Source organism: Coturnix japonica, chromosome 1 (assembly GCF_054131305.1).
Source record: "Coturnix japonica strain WE chromosome 1, WE-NBRP24, whole genome shotgun sequence".
NCBI classification, from domain to species: Eukaryota; Metazoa; Chordata; class Aves; order Galliformes; family Phasianidae; genus Coturnix; species Coturnix japonica.
Genome location: NC_140663.1, coordinates 11,460,305 through 11,478,878, shown reverse-complemented (window position 1 = coordinate 11,478,878; position 18,574 = coordinate 11,460,305). Strand labels below are relative to the sequence as shown.

Sequence of the window (18,574 nt, the reverse complement as noted above, 5' to 3'; positions counted from 1 at the left end):
AGAGTGCTAAGTAACTTGTTTCTAATCCTGTCTTTACACCAGCACCTTTAAGACCTGAAATCTTACAGAGGTGGAAGCCACTAAGTTTCACTATACAGTACTGACAGTTCAGGAGTTTCTCTTTTCAGATGATAAACTGTAGTTCACTCAGCTGTAAGGACATTCCTTAACTAGGTTATTGTCTTTATCTTCTCTATGCAGTATGTCTCTATTTATTGTTGCATAATGCGTGTAGGGATTGTCTTTAAAAGATGTCTGTCCCAAACTGTTTACGTTTAAGAAAGGGCCTGGAAAATGCTGAAGCTGAAAAGACTACAGTATTTATGAAGACACTTCTTAAACATCTTTAAGTGAAGCAGGGCAGGCTATTTTCATTCCTTCTAAAATTCTGTCTTGTAGGACAGGGTGCAGGATTGAGCATTTACACCATTATCACTTCCTCTTCATACATCTCTTGCATTTGATTCTTTTTTTTTTTTTTTTCCCTTTTCAATGCTATATTTAAAACAAATAATAATAGCAATAATAATAAAAGGAACTCTGCATTTAATTTGAAATTACTTTATAATTTTAAACTATATATTGTGTTACCATGAATGTGATAACTGGGTACCTTGTAACATATGTGAGGCCTGGTGTATTTCAAGTACTGTTAATAATTATCCCCAGTCCACTGGATAGTGTGTTACAACTCTTATATCCCAAAGACAAGAAGCTGAAAATAGACAAAATTAAACCCAAAGTAGTCAAAAGTCAGTGAAGGCAATGTAAATGGAATCAGTTGAAAATCAATAAAATGAAAAGTCTAGTTAATAAGAATAATTTAAAATAAGTTCAGTGTATCTCTACTGTACAGTGATTGAATGAAATTACAGCTGTTAGTGTGACATGACTTTAGGCAATGGATGCTCCTGGGGAACGAGCTTTGGTTTTGTTGTGGGGTTTTTTTTGTATGTTATCCTTTGGTTGATTTTAACTTGATCCTTCACGCAGAGAGCGTAAAGTAAGAACTAACAGAATAATTCAGTGTTTCACACTCTGGGATACATCAAGACCTTCCTGGTAATTTACAGAAGTACCAACAGAAAGATCCTTCTGTGCATTGCCATAATCCCATGTGCTAATCCACAGAACAAAGAAAATAGTAATGCTATTTAATACATAACCATTCATAATATTCCCTCCTGACTTACTCTGGAGATGCATCCTTATTCTTTCCTTACATCTCTCAGTTTTACAGGAGATTCGAAGTTAACTTCTAGCATGCGCTACGTGGAGACCCAGTCTATGCAGATTGGAGCTTCATATATGATACAGTTCAACCTGGTAATGGGCTGTGGCCAGAAGTTTACTCCTCATATGGACAACCAGGTGAAACTGGAGTATTCCACCAATTACGGCCTCACGTGGCATCTTGTTCAAGAGGTGAGGCTGCGAGCGAGGACCTTTGTTTTCCATAAACACTGCTTATTATTATTATTATTATTATATCATTTATCTGAAGTATGCTTGTGGCATAGGACAAAGGAAGATGTTTCCGTCATTCCCTTTTCCATTAAAAATCCTTCAGTCGGAGTCGGTAAAAATGACTAATAGAAGTGCTTAAACTGTTATTCATTATGTTTGGAAGAAAGTACCTGAAAGTCTGAAACATAAAATTGTGACAGGAGTGGACTGGGTCTGGGAAAAGAATTGGTGTGCTAGACAGAGCCACAGATCTTTCCTGAGCTATTGCTTTGTTTTTCAAAGTAAAATGCGTTTACTGCTTCCTGGAATTTAAATGGATAGAAATTATTTCTGCCCCTGTGCTCAGCCGTTTCATAAATGGAAAGCACATTCCTTCTGGGGATTGTAATGTAGAGCCTTTCATCTCCCATCCCTGGTTCAAACACAGTCCAGGGCAGTAATGACCAATGGTTTTTCCCCTTCTCAGGTGAAGTGCAAATAGCAATGTTCAACACTATTTCCCTGTGTGGCATAGCCCTGTCTCAGCACAAACACAAATAGCACATTTGGCTGTAATTTGTGCTTTTGTCTTCCACTTAAATGGGAAGCTGGAGTTTATCTGACTTCAGCATGAACTAACAAAAATCTTTCAGGCTACCTCTGAGCAGGTTCAGAGAGTGTCAGGGAGCTGGTCCTAATGCCTTTTCAGTGCCGGTCCTGTATGTTCACAAAGGCATTTGAACGTACAGTCCAACATGTTTTATGAGTAATGAAACCATTTCCTGCTTCATATTGTTTAGCCTTATTTACTTTGGTGTGCAAAGTCAAGAAATGTCAATAACTGAAATGTTGAGCTTTACAGATCAAAGTAATGCTTTCTTTCCTTAAACAGAATTAAGAGGAAAGCTATAAATACTATATTTCAAATGATTCTAATGTTTTTAAATCTAGCAGGCATCACCATGGACCCCAGGAATAGTTCATAATGTTTGGGGCTTTACTCTGTCATCAATGAAAGATCAGTTGCCTTCAGATTTTAGAGCTCCTTTCCTGTCAGTGGAACTGAGTTCAGAAAGAAGGACTTGCAGCCAAATCATTTTCCTAATACCACCCAGTTCATTGTGATTAAACAGTAATAAAGAAGGCTATTTGTAGCATGCATCAAGGATGTAATCTGGCCAATACACAAAACACTAACTGAGATGTTTGAAAGCCTTGTTTGCTTCATACATACCGATCAGATCCGATTTTCTAAGATCTTTTATGGGAGATGACTTAACAAAATATGTTTGAAAATTGCTGGAATGGAAACCAATTCTTTAGAAAATCTACTGGGGAGGAAAAAAAAACAACAGCAAAACCAACAACAACAAAACAGAATAAGAAATCAGATCTCCTTTTAACATTCTAATATATTTGAACAATAAAATTTTCACTGAAATAATAATATATTCTGTTCTTCCTTATATTTCACCATATAAATATTCCCAATTGCCTTAACTACCATAGAATATCATTGCTTTATTAGTAGTTTCTTAGCAAAGCGTAATACTCACGCAGAAAAGTGAAAGTCCCTTGTGTCTGACACACCTCGTGGGTTGGAGCCTGGCAGATAAGTCTTTGGGAGAGCTGTAGATGATCTGGAAGCAGCTACACTGGGACAGTAATGGTAGAATGGATTCCCCAAATGGGTAGCCAGAAAACGTACACACAAGCTTAAATGCTTTACTAATACCTCATCAAATCCAAACTACAAAAATGTGGGATGCTATTCAGGCAATATATTAAAAAAGTAAATGGAATACTGAAGAAAAATGGAGAAACAAGGGAAGAACAGTTTAAAATGATAAGAAAGTTGTATAATGTACTGTGTTCATGTTTATTACAAAAAAAAAAAAAAAGCTGAAGGAGCAAAACTTCATCACTTGCTGTTGGTTTACAAAATGAATACACCTGCAGAGCATGGTAAGGGCATTTAGGTGCAGTTTTAGTGGACTTCAGCTGGGTGCCTAAAACTGATGCTCTTGGGTGACCCTGTTGGTTCCTACTGTTCCTGCTGCAGTAGGAAAGAGCGTAGCCCCAGATGAGGCTTCACATGTAGGTCTCTGACATGACTGGTATAGTGGTAGGGAGGTCAGTTGTGTAGACTTCTTTATCCATTATCTTTATTTATGCTAGGTGCTAGGGTGAGAGTAATATAAACATGAATTAGATGCTCTGATGGTGGAAAATAGAGTATTAATAGACACTATCATGAAGCATAGCTCTCTAAATGGGTCATATGGGTTCATCCTATCCTAAATTGTCCATTGCTAGTTTTTTGAGAAATTTCACTTGAGCATCCCAGGATTTTTCTTTTTCTGGGTTTTTCACTCAGACATCTGGACCCAGATAAGCTCCCAGATCAGTGAATGCTTAAACATCACTTTTGTTTCTAATTCTGCCTCAACATTATCCCGGTTTTGAAATGTGTTATTTCAAGGAATGTCTTCCAAGTATGCCGAGCTGCCAGGAGTTTACCTCAGCAAGCATTTACCACTCCAGTGAATTTACTCAGTGGAGGAGAATCACTGTCCTTTTACCGCAGAAGACTTGGTGAGTCTTTTTCTCTCACTCTCTCTCTCGTGTCCTTCTTTCCTTCTTCCCTTCTTTCCCTTATTCTCTCTTTCTCTCTGTCTTTCTTTCTGTCTTTCTGTCTTTCTTTGAAGGGGAGGGTGCAGATAGTTCATCTCCTTTGTCTGCTTTTTGCTACAATGATCAAGTCCCATGTAGATCCTTCTCAAGACAATGGGTGGTATACGGGCTAACTCAGTGTCACAGTATTTAACATAAAATGCCTTCCTCATGTCATTGGAATGAAATGTTGCTGAAGTCACTAGAAACTATTGTTAAGGACTGTTTTTAACATATACTGTGACTTCTAATAAAGTTTGGATCGTTTCAAAAATAGTGGCTTCTCTTTAAATGGATCACTGGAGGAAGTGTTTATTTAGATCGTTAATTTTTATTCTGAACATTCTTTATTGTTTACATTTCCAGACCAAAGACTTGCATAAACAATAACTAATTATTCATTTCTGGGAATTTTTTTTTACCTTTTGTTTCTTTTTATAGCATGTCTTCAAAAATAGCTTTCTTTAAAAAAGAATCCTGTTCACCTTCATGTAATAAAACCTTTTTTTGTCCACCCTAACATTTTAACTAAGTTATTTCTTCTGTTATTTGTTTTAAAAGCTTTACAATAATATACAACTAGAAGCTTGTTGTAAATCTGACTAATCATCACTCACTTCCTGCATTTGAGGATTAAATTATTCCAATTAGCTACTCCTTGCTTATGTTCCACCTAACAGCAACTACAGTGAGAACTTGCACAGATTAAGCTATCTTTGTGTTTTCCTTCTGTTGCCATTTTTTCTGCACTCTCCACAGCCTCAGCATAACAAGCAGTGTTACCTTCCTCCACAACACATAACGTTCTTTCAGAATGCCAATTTGCAGAATTTCATGTTTACAGACAAGCCACTGTGGACAAAATTTGAATCTTTAAAGCATGTCAAGTCAGATAATACCAAATGGCACCCATTAGCCTATAATTATTATGTACTAAATCTTACACAGTGATCTCTACCATCAGCTGTAAAACCTGTGGATCATGGAAGCACTTGGAAGTGTTAAAAAGTATCTAGAATTTTTCAGGATCTATTCCAAAGTAGGCTATTATTTTAAGATTAATCTGTATAGTCAAAGTTATTATACATTTTATAATTGATGTTAATATCAATGTTGTGGAGCTTTTATTCTTTAAGATCTAGTAATTTTCCTTAGCATATAAGTTGACTGAAGCAAATAATTCCATTTTAATTTAGGAGACTGTGGGGAAAAATTATGGTGGAATAATAACCAGGTTACCATTTTATACTGTGTACAAATCATAAATATTTCACACTTTGTCTTGTATCTGAAAGGATTCCCATCTGTTTTCAGAGTTTGTTTGTAATGAAGGTACAAATTACCACTGAACACTACTTTGATTTCCATAAAGCGCATTTTCAGTATGACTGTGCTGTGCTACTGAGTAGTCAGGGTGAGGAGGAAGAATGGCTGCATAACCCCCACCAGAAATAATCTGATTCACGAAGCTGATCTCTGCTGCTCACCAGCAAGGTTTGGTCAGTCCTTGGGTTGTGACTGGAAGGGGAATTTTTTGCATTTTTGAATCTACTGTATACCACATGTACAGTAACAAACACTGGGCAAGTAAGTCTCTGCCTAAGATTTGCAGGTGAACGTGTGACAGTCAGATTCCCTCTGGTGCATGGCTTCAGAGCTACCTCTCATCACCTTCTGTTCCCTTCCTGCCCACTGCAACAAGCACCAACTTGCAAAACATAGGTGATGGCCAGGAAAAGCAGTGCAGAGTTGCTGTCAATCATGGACCTGGCCTAGATGTCTTAATCATCCCAGTGTGACGTTTAGCAGCCTCAGTATACCCTCACACTACAACCCCCAGTAAAAAAAAAAACAAAAAAAAACCTCTTTAGTGAGGGTTTGCACCTTTGGTGCATTGGAAGTATCAGGTTTTGTTACTGTGAAAGAGAAAATGGCTTGTATCAGTAACTAGTTCTGTTGTAAAACTTTCTGTGTGTGCTGGTATTTTTGTGTGTTTGTAGGTGTTCAGCATCTGGCATACACGAGTTTACATGGTCCTTGTGTTATCCAAAATTTGGTGCAGTAGGAAATCTGCTGCAACTGTGAGAGTTTTGTTGGAGAAATGAAATGTATGCACCTGCTCACTGAAATTGTGTTGCACTTGAACTGAATATTTCTAACACTGATGAAAAATAATTTCAGTTTTATGGAAGACATTTACATATGAACAGGCCTTAATGAGATACAAGCAGCTGTCAGTTGCTGACTTCATAAACAAATCAACACCTAATGACTGAATGAGAGTTTCAGGATAATTGGGTAAATGTAATTATGGTAACTCAGAAGGTAGCAAATGTAATTGTATCAACCACAAATTTGCGTTAAATCTTCAGGATTTTTAGTATCAGGAGAGAAGACAATGATTTTATTTAAATCACGTATCTGAACAAAAATTATAGTAGAAAAGGCTTCATTTCACTTGCGAGACATCTGGGACTCACCACCATTTCCTTTTGCTCATGTAAAATTACAGGCAACAGTAGTGACTTCCATTTGACATCAGTCCCATTTAGATGTGGTGTCATCAGAAAGCCGGAGAACCTTCCAGTAGCATTTTAACCTTGTAGAAAAAACTGGGAGGAAATAAGCAATCACAGAATCATTCACATTGGAAACAATTAAAGGTCATCTACTGCAACTCCTATTAAGTATTGGAGAGGTTTATTTTGCTTGTGATAAGATTGTTTTATAACTCCTTGATACAGTGCACACCAGAGTTAATACCCACTACCACAGCTCTCCAGGGCGCAGTCTGTGCAGAGCCCCCTGAGGCACTGCTGATGCACTGTAGTGAACATGAGCAACACCACTAAGGCAACGCGCTGGCTTCAGAGCACTCAGAAATTAATTGTGGTCAGTATTTACTGTACTTTGTGCCTACTGCATGCTTAGGAAGTCCTTAGTGGGCAGATTGCTGAAATTGTGCACTTTTAATGGATAATTCATAGCTCTTGTAATGTAACCCATCAGTGCATTGTATCCTGAGGGAGTGTTTAATCTGCAGATCTGCCCCTGCAGATTAGCTCTATAATGCTGTAAAAATACTTACAGTACTTTCAATATCAAACGGGTACTGAAAAAAGAAAACAAAGGTCATTGCAGTTGAACATCAAGCCCTTGGGCAGCCTTGTTTTTTGTTTTTTAAAGAAGTTCGTGTATTTGAATTCTAAAAAATTATCCAGGCATAGATTAATTTGATCTTTGTATGCTTCTAGTGTGTGACTGGCTGGGTAACTGCTATGCCATACTGTCCATTTTAGCTGCCCAAGACTCCTATATTCATTCTTCTGCTTCCAAGCATATGAGCAGGTGACTCAGTCACCTTTATTTATGTTCATCTTAACATCTTTCTCTATATGTTTTCCAGAGAGCAAGGAAGTGTCTTGCTTTTTCTTAAGTTAGAGTAAGAGCATTTTATCTCATGCCATCATATCATAGCCATGTGACTCAGAAATTGCTTGGAAAGAATCTCCTACTTGCAGAAATTTCCTGCTTCTCCTCCTTTCCCTGCCCTGTCAGCCCTTGGCCAGACAAAGCCCCAGGTTGTGTCTGAATTTTCTTTTTGCTGCTGTCAGCTTTGCCTTCCCTATCTATCCCCTCTATAGCTCTATAACCAAACTTCACTTCCCACATTGCCTCAGCCATCCCTTTCTTTCCCCAGATCCACCATGCAACCAGCATAGATCCTTGTACCCCATCATAACAGTTTCCCATTTTTGTTTCACTTCGTATGTAATATTTTTTTCTCACTCTGCATGAGTGTGGACAAGATACTGCCCATCCCACCAGCTGGTTGGCATCACATTGTACCAGTTGGCAGTAGAGCTTGGGAAGGCCTGGTGGTGACAGTCTTTTTCAAAAACTGATGACTGTAATGTCACCATAACGTCACTAGCATAATCTAGTTTAGTATCATTGTCTGTATCCAATAAAAATCTATATCAGGGATATGAATTAGCAGAGGGTTGTTAGAGTTAGGGTACTATAGTTAGGCTGTGGTTGGACTTGATGATCTTCGAGGTCTTTTCCAGCCTGGGTAATTCCATGATTCATAGAATCATGAAATTCATGAAAAATCATGAATCATTCATAGATTCAATAAAAATCTGTCAGCTTTTTGAATGGAAATAGCCATTATTCAAAGAAGAGAAATGCTTAGTTGCAAGAAGTTTAATTTCAAAGATTAATTTTTGAATGTATATCGTATGAAACCTTTTTTACATGCATTATACCCTATTTACTATCCAAAAATATAAAAATTAAGGTCACATTCTTGATCCAACTTTCTTGTTTTGCAACCTTTCACCCTCAAAGGATAAATAATCTGATAATAAAAATCTGATAATATTCATTTGTCCTGAATTAATGTGGCCATTAAGCATAAAGTTTCTGCAGCATCTCTGTAGTCTTCCACAGAAATGTCAGTATTAACAGCGAAGTATTTTGTGTAACCCTGTGCAGTAAGCAACATCATATAGAAAGTTCACTTGTAAGACTCTGTCTTTGGCTGTGTTAGTTTTAACAGGCTGAGCAATGACTCCGATACCAATTTGACTTTCTATAGTTGCATTTTTTGTTTGCAATAATGTAAAGCATCCACATTAAATCATTGTTATTGCTTTTAAGGTCCAGTGCCACACGTTTCCGATGGAGTCAGTGTTACTACACAGCACCAGATGAGTGGGCCTTAGACAACATCTACATCGGACAGCAGTGTCCCAACATGTGCAGTGGACATGGCTGGTGTGACCACGGCATTTGCAGGTACAAAGCATTTGCCAATTTGACAGGTTACTGCTATCTTAACATTTAAGTATTCTGTTATTTTGTGGTTGTTGGTTTCTTTGTTTGTTTGTTTGTTTGCTGTTTTTTCTTATTTTTAGATTAAAAATATAAAAACAAAACACACACACTGTGGGGGCTAAGCCATTAAAGCATCATTATAATCTGGGTGTTCCACACCAATGAGCCCATACCCTTGGGAGATGCAAGCAGTAGAAGGATTCTCAGTGGCACAGGGATGCCCTGCTGCAGGTGTCCTGGTGGCTCTCCATTCAAGGGGCTCTAACACAGGGCTGGATCTGTTTCACTGGGTCAGAAAGACATCAAGAACCAGCTCATAGCTGCTTTGCAGACTCAGAGTTATGGCAATACTGAAGGCTGAGTGCTGCCTGCCAGCTTTAAACTTTCTGGACCATGCATTGTTTTTTTTAAGTAAAATATAGCTTATTTCCAGTTATCCAGGTATCCCAGCTTGTTTCTAGCATCCAAAACTCCAGTTCCTGAGTGATTCTTTTACATGTAATTTTAAAAGGTCTTAACTAATTGTGAGTATCAGTTAAGCTCTTGAAAAGCTTGTTATGCTTCCTTCCAGGTGTGACTCAGGGTTTCGGGGTACAGAGTGTCAGCCTGAAAATCCCCTTCCTTCAACTGTCATGTCTGATTTTGAGAACCCAGATGTCCTGAAGACAGAGTGGCAAGAAGTCATTGGAGGAGAGATTGTAAAGCCTGAAGAAGGTTGTGGGGTCATCTCATCTGGCTCCTCACTATACTTCAACAAGGTATCAATAAGGGACAGGAGACTTAGAAAGGCATGTGGTCATGTCAGTTCCATTAATGGAACAGGATGGGGTTATAAGGAAGCTAAAAGAAAAGTAGCAGAAGGCTCTGAGGCATAACAAATAGCACAGCTGTGCTCTGCAGGTAAAAAACAAAGGAATTCAAAGAAATGGAGTGTGACATGCATTGTATATCCAATACCAAATGTCATGGAAGAAAAGCAGATTGTCAACATGCTGAAAAGTGCACATATTAATACTATTGTTAATATTATGCATGTTCTGCCTTAAGACACAGTTCTTTCTCAGCAATCTCAACTCTATTTTTCTGTCCTGTTCTGGATGAGGCATCAAGAAAGGTTGGCTTTCAGGAAGAATGAGGAGCTTACTTTGTGATCAAAGAACCAAAACTAGTGAAAATACAACTCCTCCAGCATTTAGAAAGTGCCTGGTTAGCCTGCAGGAGAACACTCTTGTGTGACTTGGATCTGTAAGAGAAAAAAATAATACAGCAAGAAAAAGATATACAGAATTCTGCAAATTGATAGATTTGTAGCATAAAAAGAGATCTTTATGATCAGATGTAAGATTATGGGTTGTAATCATGGACTTGTTTTCCATTATTGCTCCCGAAGACTAATTCTGTTGGGATGGATTCTTTTGTTGTTCTCAATCGAAAGGAAGGATATAAGGACAGCTTCTCTTTCAAGGGTTTGATCAAACCGCCACTGCTGCCATGAGAACTGGATTAGTCCCAATAGAATAACCCAGTGTGCAAAGCTGTGTAATCATGTGTTGTTAACCTCATTACAAAAATCTAGCTCATCAAATAATTTTCAACACTCCTACATAGTCTCACATCTACCTTCCCTGGAAATGCGGCTCTGCTGAAAATTTCATAATAAACCAATCAGTCTAACTAGCTAATTGTGATAATTGGATTTTTTAATATAATTGTCTTATCTATTAGATGTTTCTCCTTCTGGCTCAGTTCCTTATGCCAGTTTCTCAAAGAAGTTTGCTAAATTGTAATTAACCTGCTATGATCTTTCTTCTGGTTTCTGCTAAGGAGGAGTGAAAATCTCATTTAGAAATTCTTGGCTTCTTTCTATTGATCTCTAAGGATTAGGTTATCTTTCATTTCTTGAGTAGTAGCAGTCTGTGTGCCATCAGCTGAAGGTGGCTTATTTAATTTCTGTGTAGGTCTTTTTCAAGATGTCTAATGGTCATAGTGATAAACATTACAAAAATTGTTTTCATAGCTGCCCAACAGTTCTATATTGTTTTGGAAGCTTGTATTCACAGGTTCTGTTCCTTTACAGTTGCTCAGCTAGCCACTTCCTATTTGAATGTCTAATGTTTACTGCCATAATCAATCACTGCTATCAGAATTAATGTTGCCTTTGCTCTGCCAACCTTTTGTTTCACCATTAACTGTAATCAGTTATAGGTGTGTTAGCAGTTAGCCCCTGCAATTTCTTTGAGGTTTTTAAGTAACTCATGCCCTTTCTTAATTAACCTGGTTTTGTGGATGACTCTTTAGTAGTCGGTGCCAACTTGGAGCAGGGTTGATGGAGATCTGAAAATCGTCCTCAGAATAGTTTTACAGCCAGATCTCAGGCACTCAGATGGGACATGTTTGTCTGTGGGACCACAACAGTGTCGGAACCTTTTGGAAAAGTTTGATTTGATTAAAACAATTTTGAATTGACGTGGGTCTCTGAAAACAAAGAAGTTCTGAAAGCAAATTATCAGTGTCACATCACAGTGCCCTGGAACAGTATTAGCTATGTTGGCCTGCACAGGGAAGCTCGGGACTGTACCTGAGGCTAAGCCCATCTCACAGTCATGGCACCATCCAGGTTGGCTTTACTCAGCTGGGAATAAAAAAACAAAAAATGAACTATGGCTGTAACACCAGCAAAACAAAACATTATGTGAGAAAAGCAATTAATGTGTCTTAGTTCTGAGTTTATCCTAAGCTGAGTAGGAATGAGAAATAGTTAATAAGTGGAACGTAATTTAAATTCATCTATCATCTTGTAAGAAATATAGATTATTTTTTAATTCTCAGCTCATAAATCTTATTACTTATGTCCAGGTAGATCCATGCTATTTGTTTATTTCAGACTTGAAATCTGTAGGAGGATCATGGATATATGAGACTGGGAAACACATAAATATTACTTTAAACAGAAGCATCATTTTTACAGCTTAGTTCAGTTGTATCTTTTTAATGCCTTTTGGCATTTGAAGATGGAGATGACATTTTAGCAGGGTCTGTTGTGATAGGACAAGGGGAAGTGGCTTCAAACTAAAAGAAGGGAGATTTAGACTAGATATAAGGAAAAAAAAATTACTATAAGGGAGGTGAGGCACTGAAACAGGTTGCCCAGAGAGTTGGTGGATGCCCCATCCTTGGAGGCATTTGAGGCCTGGCAGGATGGGGCACTGAGCACCCTGATGTGTCTTTCAGTGTCTCTTTTCATTGCAGGGGGGTTGAGCCAGGTGACCTTTAAAGGTCCATTCCATCTTAAACTATTCTGTGATTTTTAGGCAATTCAAACCAGCTGGTGTTTTTTCAAGTCTGCTCTATTCTGAGAGGGTGTTTTCACTGTCAATGCCATGCCAGGTTGCAGCTAGTTTTTATGAATGCAGAAAGATGATCCCTGTAGCCTCTCACCAGCTGCACAGTGCGCTTTGTGGTGGCACAACTGGAGCTGTAGTGGGGCATGGTTGTGAAAGGTGGGGTGCACGTGGAGCACTTTTGTAGGGACACTGCTTCTGTCCTCTGTCCTGTCTCACCATGGGCAGCACTGTACGTGCCTGTTGCTGTGAAGCCCACAAGATCAGTCTTGAGCAGGGAGTATGAGGGGAAAGGGAGAACTGCAGTTACAATAAAAGATTTTTTGAACCTTAGAGAATTTTCTAGCTGAATATCCTCTGTCTTCTTTCGTTGGCAAGTACAGAGTGACCACATGAACCACCCTACAGGTGCTCAAGAGCTGTTTCCCACTAGAACTCAAAAACATCTCTGGAAATGCTATTCACTAAATTTTATGAGGCTATTTTTTATCTCTGCTATGCTCACGTAAAACTAGAACTAAATCCATAGGTTTTAGTTGAAAGACTAGATTCATAATGCTAGGAGAAGAATGTTGCTTTGTGTATGAATAAATCCTACTCACATGAGGAATTAAGAGAAACTGCCCCTCCTTTGATATTATTTAGGAGATGAACTACACTGCTGCAAATCTTCCATGCACTGCTTTTGTAGAGATAACTGGAAGGAAAACTGAAATGGGCTGATGCCAGCATGTGGGAAGGCTCCATGCAAATAGCACTGGGTTAGCAACCAGAGAAACAAATGCCACAGAAACAATCACAAAATAAGTTATTGTCTCTAGTTAGTGAGTGCCACTAATACTAAAAGATTTTGAATAGAAAGTGAAGTCACCCATCTGTGCCAGCAGATCCCTGGACCAAAGGGAGAGTAGAGAGAGGATGCTTAAGTGAAACACATAAAAGTGTATACTTTTGCATGTTGTAAGGGTCTTGATGAGACAAGATCAGGATAATCAGAGCCTAAAATATATGAGGATATTATAATACACAAGGATCTGATCATAATTGAATTTGACTGCTAGACAAATACAAAACAAAAAATAAACAATGGTCAGGCATCTGAGACATTAGCTGTACTTCTCTTCCCTGAAACACAGTAGGCATTATTGATGGTATAATTCCAGGTGTCCCTGTAACACTATGCAGTGCAGGAAAAATGAGATGTCAGAAATGCCTTTTTATTGCTCTATACTTTATGTCTCCTGAAGGCATTTGGTACCATGAAGGAGTGAGGGGGAAAAGGAATGATGAAAGTGTTGTGTTAAATTTGTGACAGACAGTTGTGTTGTGTGTTGAAATGCTGCATCTGCAATAGTAAAAATGTTTGTGGGAATGCACCAGAGAGATAAAGACCTGAAGGATGGCCAAGGAGAACCATAGATCCAAGAACAAGGAAAGTCAGGTTAACACAAAATTCAGTCTTCTCTGTTCCTGTATAATATTCGTCTGTGCCTGACTTTTAAATATGTCATTTTGAAGTGAAGGTGTCATACTTAATCTTATTTTTTCCACCTCTTTTCATTCTACTGTAGGCTGGAAAAAGACAGCTGGTAAGCTGGGATTTGGACACTACCTGGGTGGATTTTGTTCAGTTTTACATCCAGATAGGAGGAGAAAGTTCTTCGTGCAATAGACCAGACAGCAGAGAAGAAGGTGTACTGCTGCAGTACAGCAATAATGGTGGAATCAACTGGCAGCTGCTAGCAGAAATGTATTTCTCTGATTTCAGCAAACCCAGGTAAAGCTTTTGCCTAAATTAAATCAGTTATATCCATATTGCATCATTCTTCAAGAAAACTGTTTCTTAGTCTATGTAGACATGAAGAATCATTTCAAGCTATTGCGCTTAAAAGCCATTCTTATGTGGAAACCCTTTCAGACTGCCACAGTAAACCCTTATCATTACGAAGGAAAAATCTTATTAAAGTGGGCCTTAAAAAACCTGAAGAAAGCTTACCAGTGGAAAATGAAATTGCAATTGTCCGTGTAGCTATTAACATGATTTCTATTGCCATAGCTCACTTCTTGCAGTATGTAAACATGTGAATAGTTTTATCCTCCAAGCCCCTCATTTTGCCCTCAGTATACAGTGGTTTCAGAAGAAACTTGGAAAACTCTTTTTCTAAAAGTAATCTTCGAATTTGAAAGTATAAAACTGTTTACTTTGCCTCTACTTTGTCAAAATTACAGGAAGCTTCCAACAAATGAGGATATCCCCAGCTATGCACTGGAGTCTTCATTGCCTGGCTATCCAATGCATTAGTTTTAGGCAAAACATTTACCTCTCTGGAATAACCAAGAGCAATGGTCCTTATGGAGTATGTTGCCGTGTATATCTATTATTCATATTGCTGCTCCAAATCTTATTTTCCAGTTCCTTACTTTCTGACACATACAGCTAGGAACCCTCTGAAAAAGAAGATTCTGTACGGCCCCAAATGATTTCTTCACTTCTATCTGCCAAAGAAGCAAGATCTAGCAGGTTCAATGACACAAAGTAGCATGATATTCAGAAAGAACACGGGAAGGAATATACACATAAATACATATATTTAAGTTGTGTGAAATAATACTGAAGAGGTAACTGATTGTTGTGGTTTTATACCAGTAGGCAGCTCAGCACCACATAGACTCACTTTCTCTAAGTGGGATGGGGGAGAGAACCAGAAATGTAACAGTGAGAAAACTCATGTGTTGAGGTAAAAAACAATTCAAAATGCAAAGTAAAAGCTAAATGGACAAGCAAGGCAAAATAAGGAATTCATTCACTACTTCCCATGGGCAGGCAGATGTTCAAACATTTCTGGGAAAGCAAGGCCCATCGTACTTAACAGTTTCTTGGGAAGAGAAATGGTTTTCCTGCCTCTTTATCATATTCAACGATATATCTCCCATTTCTCTATGATGTTTCCTTAGCATTCCACTGAATTTCTCTTCTCAGGTTTGTCTATCTGGAGCTGCCAGCTGCAGCCAAGACTCCTTGCACCAGGTTTCGGTGGTGGCAGCCTGTGTTTTCAGGAGAAGGGTACGATCAGTGGGCCATCGACGACATCATCATTTTGTCAGAGAAGCAGAAGCACATAATTCCTGTTGTTAATCCCACATTACCACAGGTAATAAGCAAGAACAGCCTGTGGGCATCACTGTAAAAATGAGATTCATCTTCTCTGTTGGTAGAAATTTCCTTGAATTTGATTTTCTTTGAAAATATTGGGTTATACTTAAACATTTGTAATGTTTGCAGCTGTGTCTCTCTCTACATGGTGCAAACCTGGCTCTTACCATACCACTATAGGACTCCCCATTTTTACAACAGGGCATGTATGCATCTCTTCACAAAGTTGAAAGTTACAATTTTGAGCCAATTACAGAATATATAAAGGGCAAAATTGGAAAACTCATAATTTTGAAAGCATCTGAAATCACACTGCAAGGAGGTACTACTTCTTTGTGTTGCTTTTCTCTTCATTTCTAACAGAACTTTTATGAAAAGCCAGCATTCGATTACCCTATGAACCAACTGAGTGTGTGGTTAATACTGGCCAATGAAGGGATGACCAAAAATGAAAGTTTCTGCTCTGCCACCCCCTCTGCCATGCTCTTTGGTAAATCAGATGGAGACCGATTTGCAGTGACTAGAGATTTAACACTGAAGCCTGGATATGTTCTGCAGTTCAAGGTATTTCTTAAATATAAGTTCCTCCAGATCATAGGGTATCAGTGAAACTCATTCAGTACTTGCAAGATGCTGTTGTGTCACCATAGAAAACAAGGTAATACATTATAATTCTGTCTTGAAAGGTGTGTAGAGTACAGGTGTGAATTCATACAGTATAAAATATGATGCTGGAAAAACCTTGGTGCAGGAGAGTTTTTTCCTCCTCTGGAGAAACTTTGAAGGCTTAATGTTCTTTAACTAGTTTCACAAGTGGATTGAAGTGACTGTCAGTATATTTGAGTCAGCACTAGGAAATGGTAGGAAGTACCTTGCAAGGGAAAAAGGCTCTGTCTCATCTGGAGCTCCACGACTACAGAAGCTCCAATGTGGTTTGTGTACATTTTTTGTACATTAAGCTATTTAAGGATTTACAAGCTCCTCTGTACTACAGTGTGTTGTTGTGGGTTTTTTTTTCCAAATAATTTACTTTTATTTTGTCAAGACATATAGACTCCAATTAGCATTCTTATTTACAGGGCTTACAGGAAGTTTAGTGGTCTGAAAGTACATCAGAATATGGGCTCCAAATAAAGTGTACTTGCTTTCACAAGCTCTTGTTTCCAAACTCTAATCAAAATTTTATTGAGTTTATAGTGAAATCCCATTGGTGTATTCTGGAGGTTGGTTGAAATGCAATTTTAATGAGCTCACCACAAATACATGGTCTTTACATAATTGGCAGATACAGACACTAAATAATTTACAAGTGGAATTATTAAGGAGATCTGATGTTTACAGGCAGCTTTTCAAATATAATTCCCACACTTCTGTAAACACGGAAGTTAGTTAGAAGTAATAGGATTTATCAAAAAAATCTCATTTAATCCAAATGTTATTCTAATGAAATGCTATACAAACTGAGAGACTGCAATACAATTTCTGGATGAGTATATTGTTCATAGTTTTATACCTTAAACTTGTCTAAAACCCAAAATACTGCCATATAAAAATACTGTTTAGCTTGGAAAATATGTTATTTGCTTCCGGACCATTTCCCATTACTTATCATAGAATCATAGAATGGCTTGTGTTGAAAAGGATCTCAAAGAACATCTAGTTTCAACCCCCTGCCACAGGCAGGGTCACCAACCCCTAGACTGGGCTGCCCAGATCCATATCCAGCCTGGATGTGTTACTTCAGTGACTTAAGTCTTCATTCTTCAGGTTTTATGATCTACAACAATTCAAAAATTGTTTAGTCTAAAAAAGCAGTGCTTAAAAACACTTCATGCACCTTCCATCACTGAAACCCTTGGCAACATAATGTAAATATACGAAACAACAACAGTGTGTTTTGGAAAACAGGGAGTTCTTCCATTACTTAAGGCCTTAATTTATACTCCTCTCTTCTTTGGAAAGCACAGAAATGTGTAGTCCTATTTGCATGCTTTAATTTTAAGCATATGGTTAAATGTTTCCTCAGTTTGTGAAATTTCCATTTTAAGTAGATGCGTGGAATAATTTTGCATTGATAAACTCAGAGACAGTAGTTTGTCAAAAAATGTCTCATTTTACAGGAATCATTTTGTTCTATGATTGTTCTACAGCAGTAAAACAAAACTAATGTTTTTCTGAAAACATAAAATGAGAAGCTGATTTTTGTCTTAGTTATGATCTCATTTCACATTTTTATATTTCTACTGCATCCAATTTTGCTCTTTTCTGGGGCCAGAACTGCAGTGCCAGCTCTCACAAACATTATTCTGCAAATGACTCAGCTGTGGTCAGGAGTTGCAGCCCTGAGGCAAGGGATACCTCAGAGTCAGACTGATCCTCTGGTCACATCGGGGTGTACTGCAATGGGCTGTTTCTGTAATTCCCTGAAAGGAGGTTGTAGTGAGGTGGGAATTGGCCTTTTCTCCCAAGTAACTGGAGGATAGGATAAGAGGTAATAGTGTTAACTTGTGCCAGGGGAGATTTAGATTGGATTTTAAGAAAAAATTCTTTTCAGAAAGAGTGGTGAGGCGCTGGCACAGGCTGTCCAGCAGGGTGGTGAAGTCGTCATCCCTGGATGTGTTCAAGAAACATGGAGATGTATAATTGAGGGAAATGGTTTATTGGGCATTTTGGGGGTGGCTTCATGGCTGGACTATATTGATTTAGTCATCTTTCCAACCTTTATGATTTTATGATTGTATGATTCAGAGGACACAGCTCTTCTCCATCTTCCTTTAGAGTTTGTTCTTTGCGGCCTGCAACAGAACAGTACCTTTGAAAAGTGTGTTCTTTGCATGTTTTACTGAACCCATCAACTTAAATGAAGGGACAGTGGTAATTTTTAGAGATAAATATCATACATGTGTGGGACTCAGACTTTAAGCATCAGTCACTGTTTGCCAGCAGGGTGCAAAGGAAGTGCTCAGAACTAAGCCTTCCAAACTGAAAAGTCAAAGATAATAACCAACAGCAATTAAAAACCAATAATAACCAATTATAATAATAACCAATCACAGTCAATAGCTGCAAATAACAGCACAGGGTTGTTTTGTTCATCTCATCTGATACTCTGCTTTTT

At 38.2% G+C, this 18,574-nt stretch overlaps 1 protein-coding gene across 2 annotated transcripts in view; it reads left to right on the top strand.

Annotated features, from left to right (window-relative positions):
* The window catches only part of RELN (reelin), a 250,801-nt gene that overhangs the window by 173,872 nt on the left and 58,355 nt on the right, over positions 1-18,574 (top strand). For both annotated transcript variants that reach the window (XM_015884323.3, XM_085513256.1), the window contains exons 21-27: positions 1,233-1,425; positions 3,929-4,041; positions 8,785-8,922; positions 9,533-9,719; positions 13,874-14,079; positions 15,283-15,454; positions 15,820-16,020. In XM_015884323.3, coding sequence (XP_015739809.2) covers positions 1,233-1,425; positions 3,929-4,041; positions 8,785-8,922; positions 9,533-9,719; positions 13,874-14,079; positions 15,283-15,454; positions 15,820-16,020 — 1,210 coding nt within the window. The remainder of the gene's footprint in view (positions 1-1,232; positions 1,426-3,928; positions 4,042-8,784; positions 8,923-9,532; positions 9,720-13,873; positions 14,080-15,282; positions 15,455-15,819; positions 16,021-18,574) is intronic.